Consider the following 10,861-nt stretch of genomic DNA (forward strand, 5'->3'; position numbering starts at 1 on the left):
CTCAAACTCCCAGATAAAGAGAGACATAAATACTATCCTGTAAACTCATGGTGTAAGTTCAAGAAGAGATTAAAAGATGTTGACAAGCCCTATCACCGAACAACCACAGGTGTTGCTCTTTAGCCACATTACAAAGGTACTCACGGGAGGCTTGCATTATGAAACCAAGCTTATCTTTTTCGTATTTTCTTGAATCTATCATATTTGTTACCTTCTTTGTAAGATTCACGGCACCAACGACAGGGACACCGCCAACTAAAACTGCCAAGCCGACTGGAACCCAAATTAGACTTGCCACCCCAATCATAACTTTTTGGGCCGCGCCGAAGTCATTTGAGGTCAGGCAAATATTTGGTCCAGTATCATCATCTGCGATGGAGGAGTTCTCAAGGTATCGGAAAGGAAGGAACCTCTTGCTTTCGTCAAACCGCTGGTGGGAGAGTTGGACCATAGAGGTGCGAGCGCGAGACAAAATTTTGTTCTCGTCTTCCCATGCAGCAATCGTGTTCTGAAGTCGCTCCCTAAATGCATCTTGGATAAAATGATCGGTTACCTCCCAACTTTCTCCAGTGTCTGGAATATCGTCTAGCGTCCAAGAGGTAATTTTTTCCACAACTTTACAAGACTGGAGGTGGTTGGACAATATCCTTACGGCGTTGTCTGCCAGTTTTCTGAAATGCTCCTGCAACTCGTATTCTACTGAGCACAGCCGCTTCTCAACGTCACAAATGCGTTCAGAGTGTAAATCAGAGAAGATTTTGCGATCTGTGGGAGAGCAAAGGAAATCCATGACCATTTTCATGTGGTAGGCCATACGTAAAATGACTAAGTCAAGCCACCTGGGAGAAGGAAGCATACACATTTTTTGCTTATTTTTTCACCAAAACTGTTTATTACATATGATGCTTTATTATTCAATGTGAAAGTTCTAAGATATAAACACTCGGATATTCAATCAGTAAGCCATAAAGTGCGATTGTGGTGATATGGGGCGCATTGAGACGTTAAGGAAAATTCTCCACAAAGCACTTTGCATTGATTATATAGAAAAGTAGCCTCATAGTTTTCTATGCGTCGACGTCTGTGGAAAATTGTAATCTTAGCTTTACACCTGAGTCAACCTTATTAAATGAAGATATGAGGGCAAAATAACTTTGCTCTTCTTTAAAGGGGTAAAGAGTTAGTTACACCTAAGTGTAAGGAAAGACCGCAGATTGCCATATGTCTTTCCTTACACTTAGGTAGCAAGGAAAGCCATAAAACTCTTGAACAAAAGCTCATCTTTCAAACTGGCAGTTTAAATTCCACAGGGATCAACGAACGCTTTTCATTCCACTAATTTATTCGTGTTTTTCTCGTTGCCATGTTCCCACCAATAACGTAGCTCCATTTTCTGCCTTTAAAAGCACACACAACCCACAATTCCTCTATTCCCTCCGACGAAGGGCTAACGCTCGAAACGTCAGCTTTTGTAATCGTTACGGTGGCCAATTTACCATTTCAACTTTGTTGATATATCCAAATTGTCTTGTTTAGATACTTGATCACATTTGTTACATAGGAAAAGAGGAATCATTGACGACATTTCCCTTTGTTGGTCAAAACAAACTTTTCTGCTTTGTTTGCTTGGTTCTTCCTCCTAAGGACAAACTATACATGACTTTGAAAATTCCTTCGAGGGTAAAGAGATGATAACGACCACAATAATAATGAGTTATGGTACTAGAATTGAGTGGAGTCCAATTCGGTCTGTAATCATACCAGTGATAACTAAATTGAACTGTTTGATAATATACTGTCTGATAACAAATTGTCCGATAATAAACTGTCCGATAAGAGACTTTCCGATAATAAATTGTCTGATAACAACTTGGCAAGTCAATAAGTGGAAAATAGGAGTTTTTTTTAAACCAATCACAATCAAAGAAATTATAATTTTTATGATTATATTGATAAAAGTAAAAGTTAACAGTTTTTACCGAAGTGGAGGTCAATAGTGGTGGAGATTCATTGAACCACAAAGTGGCGAAGTTATCTTCCACAGTTTTTACCGACACTGCGGTTTTTGGAAAACTGTTTCGAAATTTAATATATAACAAAGATACCAAAGCAATAATCCTTTTCTTTCAATGTATCGACAAATGGTCGGAAATTAATAATGGTAATTGAACTGAGTGGAGTGCAATTTGGGCTGAAATCATACGCGTGATTTGAAATAACAAGTATGATTTCAGACCAAAATTGCACGACACGAGGTTCAATTACCACTTTATTACATCCATTTTGAAATCGCCCAAATACAGAACTTGGTCAATTCAAATATTTTATTGATACAGTACTGAGCCGGTTTTTAAATAAAAAGCGGAACCGGAAACGCATTTACATCTTATTTTGTATACAAAACAGAAAGACTTTGACGTCATGTGTCAAAAACTCAGTCAAGCGTGTCAAAAGAAGGACAAGTTTCATTCAAGAAATTCAAGAAGTCCTCAGTAACTCAGAAAAATAGTGAAGCGTTAAAGTTCAATCCTCGTCGTCTGACTCAATGATGTAAACCCTTCGTTTCTTCTGTGGTTGGGGTGGAGAATTCTGGCTGTCTCTGGAGAAGAAATTGAAGATGCAGCCTGTGTAATTCTGCGATGGAACGGGAGCAGCACAACTGAAGGCTTCCATGCGGTACTGCGGAGACTGCAATGGAAAACGTGGTTGAAATCCTGAAAATTCAGCAGACTGAAAACCAGGATTGGAACCCATGGCCTGATAAATTTGGCCTTGTTGTTGGACGTGATAAATAGGAACCAGAGGTATTCGTTTATGTTGGACTGCAATCTCTTGATTTGAGGCTTGATTTGCTGTGTTTTTGCGGGAGAATTCGTTTGCTTGATTTTCGTTTGACACGTCTTTATATCCACTGATAATGTGAGACAGTTCTTTCCTGTGATTCTCGTCTATTTCATCGTAGTCGTCTAACGAAGATTCACGTGCATGGCCTGTTATTTCACAGATGATATTGCGCGGTTGACCTGATTTCTTCAGTTTTGATACCAATGTTTTCCTCATTCTGTGGTTCGTCAGCTTCTTATTCGTCCTGAGACAGGAGGCCATGGATTTCATTAAATTTCCGATGGCGTTTTGTCCCATTCGAACTTTGGTATACCAAACAACTGCTGATTTAGGACGATTTATGATGCTTAGATAGAGTGGCCCTGTGTTCTTCATTCCTTCGGGTCGCTTGGACAACCAAAGCTTGAATAGCCGCACTGGATCGCTTTTTCCGCCATCGGTGCTGAACATTGCTTGTGGTGTTGTTCTTCGCCTGATGGTGAGACCACCGCTCCGTGTTTTAGTGGGACCTTCTCTGAACTCAACAACTTCAGTTCCATCTTCTCGCTGTCTTATAATTACGTCTTCCACGTACGCATCGTAGTGTTCTTGGCGACCACGAAATCCCAGTTGTTCCGTCAAATTTTTAAAGTTGACATTGGTCAAGACCTTTCCATTAAAATCACCCAATTGACCTTTTTGCCACAGGGCTGACTCTTCTTCATATGTGATTGGCTGAGCTTTGTTGGGTCTCTTTCCCTTTCCTTGTTGACGCAGGGAAATTGCTTTCGCATTGAGGATTTCTCGTGAGGAGTGAAACTCCCTCGATTGCACGCTGCTCAGTGGATAGTTCTTCTCCTTTAGATATCGTTACATGGCACTCTGCATGATTTTAAGGGATTCTGGCTCGTAATCATCTCCGTCTTTTTTTCTTACTTCGGCGTAAAACTTACTCAGGACTTTGTCAAGTTCTTCAGGCGTCACTGTTTCGATGGAGACATATTCAAGATGGCGGCATTGACACCAGCTTCTGAAAACATTCATCCATTGTTTTGTGGAGCGGGACGTATTTTTATTGGAAGTGACAGACTTAAGCTCATGTATTTCATCGCTTGAAATAATGGGAAATCTTGCAACATCCAACTCTTGTAGTGGCTTTTGATTTTCTTCGTTTGTTGTTGATTCGGTGGACTCGGGATCGCGCGGATTTTGAGCTTGAGAAGGTACAAAATCGTCAAAATATTCACCAAAATGTAGAGAAAAAGTGGGTAAGTCCCTGGCATGTTGGTCTTCAGCCTGAAGAATCTCATTGTTATCATTCAAAAACTGGAAGAAATTAAATTCATCCATTTTTTGGGGAAAAATAAGAGTTTTGGAAACAAAAGTTGCAAAATTTGCCAGATGATACTCTTTGTTTTTCATTTTCCTGCAATTTGATTGGTCATTTTAAACAAGCCTTAAAATCTGATTGGTTGTTTGTTTTAAGTGTAAATTCCTCATTGGCTGGAAAAAAGATGCGATTTAGAGCAAAAAATGGTGCGATTTGGGAAAAAATCACACCAATTAGAGCGAATCAGATTACAGGGACCACCAGTGATTTCAAAATGGATGTAATAAAACATTTTACCCGCGATTTTGTCTCATCGGCTGCTCGGAGGTGAGTAATAACTGTATCTTATTAGACGTTTTTTTGTGTAGTATCGCTGAGTATTTTTACGAGTTGTGCCATATTTTTATTAGCCCGTAGGGCGAGTCAAAATACAAACAACGAGCAAAAATGCTCAGCGATGCAACACAGCAAAACGTCTAATGAGAGATTTATTATTCAACAAGCCAAATACTTACTATCCTCTTCCGAACTAGCCAACCAGCGCGCGCGAAAGACATTGCTCGTTTGTATGGTATAAACTAATCATAATTATGATAATAATAATGATGACGATAACATTAACTGTAACTTTATTGATTATGATAACATGATAGTGATAATAGGTTACCCTTTCCGTTTTGGATTCTTTCTGCCAAAGTTTGCTCATTAATTTAATCCAGTACGATAGTAAAAGGGCGGCTACGAGTTGATCAGCAGTGGGATAATCCTATTATTCAGTTCACAGTTATTAAAACTTTTCTGCGTATTTGAATAAATAATTGCCTTGTCATGGTAAACACTTTGAGTGCGTTGACTCTACTCGTCCATGCAACTTACCCTATATTGCTGTACTAAACTGTCGATGACGCAGATAACTAGGAGAGCTTCAAAAAGGTACACCTTTATTTTCTCGTACACGATGAGTAATTTATCAAATGCTGGACTGTCAACTCTAACGATTCTTTCCTGGAAGAGAACAGGATGTGAGGTAAGTGAATCTTAATAGAGGTCAAATGACCTTTTCTAATCAATATTTTTGTAATTGTTGTTTATTTATAGGCTTTTTTCCGATGAAGAAAGCAAACCTCAACTGTGCACCTGAAGGGTTAGATTGTGAACGAAAATGAGATATTGGGTGTCAGATAGAATCCTCAGTTTAATCAATAGTACCTTACAAGACTTAAGTTAACCAGGAATAATGCTAGAGGGAAGCTTTTAGCAACCCTAGGCCTAAGCTCGCAATCTATCATTTATGCTTCAGCTCGCTTTTTACCAACCTTCAGTAATATGTTTGGCCAAAAGATCTCAATCTTATCAAGAACGGATTCTTGCAGATCTTGATTTGGTATAAACGAGGAGATTTGTTCAAGAAAGATTTGTTGAGAGTTCACAGCCATCTCACCAAGTTTGATAGTCTTTGAATAAAGCCCTGTTTCGGGATCTGCGTCTTTGAAGTGCGCCACAAGCTTGTGGGTTGTTCCATATCTTAGTTCGCAGATGATGGAAGAGGTGCCAAGAAAGGAGTCAGAGAGCAGTTGTTCCCCAAGAGTTAGACTCAACAACAAGCTCTTTTTCGAACTCTTTCACCTGTGGAGAAAAATCCCCCAGTTAAAGAACAATTTGAACTACTTAATAAGCTAGGTTTCAATTTCCATTCTCTTAAATGAGTCCTGATAAATTTTTAAATTGCTAATTTCTCATGATCATGCAAAACAGGCTATTATGAAAAAATACCGCCTTTACGAGCCGTGCCGGAATGAAAGATTCTTGAAGTTAAATGGAAAGTGTCTTGAGCCTTGTTTGTCTTAAGACAAAGGAGGTATTTTTAGAAAAAAAAGTAATACTTTCCAAAAAAGAAAAATCTCGAAACATGGAAGCCAAGTTAACATATCTCTCGCTCATGTAAAAAGGATGATACATGCAATGGTCCGTAATGGGAAATAATCCTCATCCATGCACTTTTAATTCGAGATTTTTTATCAGTCTTAGAAATCATGGCACGCACGTTTATGAAAGACAACATGTTTTGTGATTTTTAAGTTTATGGTGTCTGCGTTGCAACCAAACGACATCAATGTGGTTATCGTTCGGGAAAAGTAAATATCTCAGTTACTCTGGCAAGGTATGGCCACAGCTGAGGGATTTGACTTGTCAGTGGATTTTAGCAATCAGTCTGAAAGTTGTTCTGTCTGCCAGATGAGTTTAGCAAACCTCTAAGTTACGACGAATGACGAGACGAGTATGAGAAAAAGCTGCGTAAAGTCTGTTGGTGGTGGCTGGTAGTGTAGTTCTGTGGAGGACACTCTGCCTGGGGGGGGGGGGGGATGCAGCAGTTGGCAGGAAACTTGTTTAACCTAGCTACGACACTTACATGCGCATGCTTTACCTTCTAATTAATCATGAGCTCTCGAATGTTTCTTCAGTAACCAACCTGCAACGAGAATGACGTCTTCTTCTCTCTCTAAGCTCTGTTTGTGGTCTGCAGCCAATTGGTTCTTGAGATTTTTAACTCCTAACTCCAGAAGAGCGTAGTCCTTGTCACTCAACATATTTAAACAGGCCTCTGTGCTCTCGCAAAGTTCTAGCAAGAGTGTCTGTCTTCTCTTGACTTCTTCACTGGTCTCTGTCAACACTGAAAAGGCCTGATAAGTGAAGCATGGAATGGTTAATATACATTGCTTAATTACAAAAATATCATCGCTGGCGATAAAACCTAGATTTGCTTAACTTTATAAAGTTCTTTTTCGGTTATTTAAAATCAAATAAAGATAAACTAAATGTGGTGGTTTCTTTGGGAAAAAGCCCATTTAGGTGTGTTGACTTGATCAGGCTAAGTTAGGCTTTTTCTTACATGCACAATTCATTCTACAGTCGGGGTGACTGTTGAATACAGGTTAACTGCTTGACACAGGTTGACCAGCAAATGACTAGCGTGATGGTTCGTGCGTATTATTTGTCCCAACTGTCCAAAGAAGAAAGACGATTTTCAATATGTTTTTGACATTTGAACTCAAAGTGTTACCATCGATTCCGGGGGACAACTTCAGAGATTATCCTTCGCTTTAAGTGACTGTGCGATAGAGGTGGAAGACAATACAAACAAGCCGTTGGGACTTAATCAAAGGTGACCACGCGTGGTCCCGCGTTATAGAGGTGAAAATTACAATATTAACGGGAATTTACAATCAAACGCTAAATACAAGTTGACCGCCTAATACAGTATTGCTTTCTACAGGTTTGACATACTCGAGTGTACGGATTTGAGTTAGAGTTCGACTTCGACGTGAAATCCAGATTGAACTCCGAGTTACGACGTAAACAATGGAGAAAAATTCTATCAGAATTAAAATTCATGAAAAAATATTCTGTTTTATAACAGAAAAAGACCACACAAATAAGGAGACTGTCACTTTTCGTTGCGCGAGATCACCCATTAGTGCCTAACTGACAGAAATTATAGTTCACCACTAAATTTTCTCCGATTCTTACTGGTTTAAATTGATCCCGTGACACGATAGTGTTCATCCGTAGAGGGACACTATCAGCCCATAGTGCCCGTCAGTGGAAACTTCCCGGATGTACAGTGCCTTTCCGCCGAAATACCCGGATGGATAGTACTCATTCGTGAAAAATTTTGAATGGTTTGACAGTCGCGAAGTTAGGCAGATCGGAAAAACAGTGACCTTTAAATTCTGACAGGTATAACGCATTAATTAGCCAATGTACGATTGTGAATTATTGACATTTGTGACAGGCTGTATGCATGAATAAATATTTGATTGATCTGGCTCGCGGAAGAAAATCTAGTGGTGAACAACAAAGACAATAGAGTGTTTATGTCTCGGAACTATCGGTCTGATAGTTGCCCCTTGGAAATTTGATGCTCTTAAAGCTAGCATATTTGCCCTCGAAGAATATTTGTTTAAGAAGAACATCAAATAAGAACATCAAATAAGAACACCAAATAAGAACATCAAATTAAGAACATCAAATTTCCGCGGAGCAACTATCAGCCGATAGTTCCTCGACAGAAACAGTCTATTGTTTAAATACCGATGGGTCATTAGCTTTAAATGAAAAGTCAACCTCCACGCAGGTGGGAGTCGTTAGTGAATCTGTTATTATTATTACTCTAAATAGGCTAGGAGTTTGAGCTCAGGTCCTACTTGAGCTCGTTGAAGAAGTTGGTCTTTTCAAATTGAACGAGGGAGGACAAAGAATATGGAGGGTTGAGATTCTAGACATGTCCGCTTTGTACGGTTCGAGCTCTGGGTTCAACTGATTTGAGGAATGTCTATTGAACCGTGTTAAAACGATTATCAAGTATCACTCTCCTGGGTGTTTTGGCCGTCTAATTTAAATTTATTAAGTACGCTTCAAGTAACAAAGTGATAAATGTTAAATAAAAAGGTTTAGTAGCACAATTAATTAGCTCTAAATCGGGAGTACATTTGGTTTAACAACCAGTCAATACTGAACAAAGTTATTGGTGTCCACTAGTTTCACTTTTTACTGCTGTAACGTACAGCGTCTCCAGGTCGACAAATTTTTAGCCTAAACATCGAATGCCGGCCGTAAGACAGCTGTTCGTTAAATTTGGACGGTAATTTCACTATCTTTCTTACCCTAGTCCCACTATTTGGGGCCATTACTTGATTAGCCTGCAACAATTTGGCCATAACGGTCTACTTTAAGTTCGAATATATACGTTGTACGTTTATATTCTTACCTTCTCTGTTATTCTGAGTGCCTTTTTAACCCTCTGTTTCATCTGGTCAAATGTCTGCAGCCCTCCTGACGAAATACCTCGAGACATCATTAGCTCAAACATGCACCCAAGATCGTCGATTTTGTCAATATCTATGGACGCACTCATGTTGCATACGCCCCCGGGGGGGGTTACTCACCTATAAGGGCTTAATGGGGACGTGCGGCTAGCCAGCGTATGTTTTTCGAGATTTTTGTCTTAAACAGGTTATCGAATTTATCATTTTTTGTCTTAATCAGGGTATCGATTTATCAATTTTTGTCTTAAACAGGATATCTTTTCTTGGAAGATAAACAGCAAAATTTTTACAAGCTCTAATTTTAATTAATATTGAATTCCGTTGATTTTAGCATTGATGCCAGGCACATTAAATGTCGTAAACAGAGTATCAAAAATCGGAATTCTGTCTTAAACAGGGTAGGAAAATCAGCGCTATTTGTCTTAAACAGGGTCAGGGTATGAGTGACCGCGCCGCACCTCCCAACCCAGGAATATATCGAGAACCCCCCGGGCATCGGTTGTGAGTGTAACTGTTGCCATTTGTGTGGAGATTGTTATATCTATCACAAAACACTCTGTGCGATTGAGAACTATCTAAATGACATTCCGTGAACTATCTTAATGACATCTGCATAGTTTAGAACAGTTTCGTGTATGTCTTTTGTGTTTGCTTTATATATAAATATACATTGTTTATTTATTCATTTTGTGTTTCACTGTGTAGGTAGTAATCATGAATAAAGGCTGATAGTTTCTAAAGAAACTGTTTGAGGCTGCGTCAGTGGGGGTAACGAAATAATTTGGATATATCAACAAAGTTGAAATGGTAAATTGGCCACCGTAACGATTACAAAAGCTGATGTTTCGAGCGTTAGCTCTTCCGTTGGAGCGAGTAGAAGAATTGTGGGTTGTGTGTGCTTTTAAAGGCAGAAAATGGAGCTACGTTATTGGTGGGAACATGGCAACGAGAAAAACACGAATAAATTAGTGGAATGAAAAGCATTCGTCGATCCCTGTGGGATTTAGACTGCCGCTTTTGTAATCGTTACGGTGGCCAATTTATCATTTCAACTTTGTTGATATATCCAAATTATTAGGCAGTAATCAGATCGTTAAAACCTAAGTTCTTAGTTGTCTCTTATTTACAACAGAGATTCTTAGGCAGATTGCAGTTTCGAATCTTTCCTAATAACGTCAGTAGCCTCTTAAGAACAAATTTGTTACAGAGGGAATGACGGGAGTCACGCAGGCCCGTCAAACTTTTAAATTTCGAAGGAACGGCAACAGACAGTGAATCCCCATTGCAAACTACACATATTTACGCTATCTCGCTGCCACCAAAGAAGTTCATTCCAACGCATCAAGATAAAAGTGACTCAATTTTTGTTTTACGACCATGGTGCAACGCAATCAGAGTGCGCACATCGCCTGCGTATAAAAAAAACAGCTTTAGCCTCTGACTACGGTTGTCACGGTTGGTTAGATAAGGTTGTCTTGTCGAAGCCTCTGGATTGATAATCGATTGGAAACAAATCCATTTCAAACAAATCACACTTCCGAATTGATATGGATTGATTAATTGATTTCCGATTACTGATTCCCAAAGTGAATCTTGCCTTTCCTTAGCTCTCAAAACTGTGTTTTTTTCTTTGCATTTGCACGGATATGCAAGATGAATCGGTTAGCAACAGCTGTAGACGAGATCGACGAGATCGACGACATCGGGGTAATGTGTCAAATGATGGAGTCGTTAGGAATTTCGCTCAAAGGCTTGAAAACATTGGACGAAATGAAAAGCGTGGTGAAACAAAAACTTGAAATGTCGCCGGAAAAATCCAGTTGGACGGCAAGTGAGGTAAGGACGAAAGGCAATGCAAGGTTGATTAATCTCAAGTGTCACG

The 10,861-nt window shown here is 39.4% G+C and overlaps 1 protein-coding gene and 1 pseudogene across 1 annotated transcript; both read right to left on the reverse strand.

The window, feature by feature from the left end:
- Positions 1-58: 58 nt before the first annotated feature.
- On the reverse strand, positions 59-9,482 carry LOC148727274 (uncharacterized; annotated as a pseudogene).
- Positions 2,524-3,701, reverse strand: LOC148727275 (uncharacterized). The gene has a single exon (XM_088727191.1). It carries the CDS (start codon positions 3,292-3,294, stop codon positions 2,524-2,526), a length of 771 nt encoding a protein of 256 aa, XP_088583317.1. The 5' UTR covers positions 3,295-3,701.
- Positions 9,483-10,861: the final 1,379 nt, after the last annotated feature.

Source organism: Stylophora pistillata, chromosome 7 (genome assembly GCF_964205215.1).
Source record: "Stylophora pistillata chromosome 7, jaStyPist1.2, whole genome shotgun sequence".
Taxonomy (NCBI): domain Eukaryota; kingdom Metazoa; phylum Cnidaria; class Anthozoa; order Scleractinia; family Pocilloporidae; genus Stylophora; species Stylophora pistillata.

Coding starts and splice junctions, on each gene's coding strand:
- LOC148727275 (XM_088727191.1), bottom strand. CDS start 3,294: ATGTTCAGCACCGATGGCGGAAAAAGCGATCCAGTGCGGCTATTCAAG.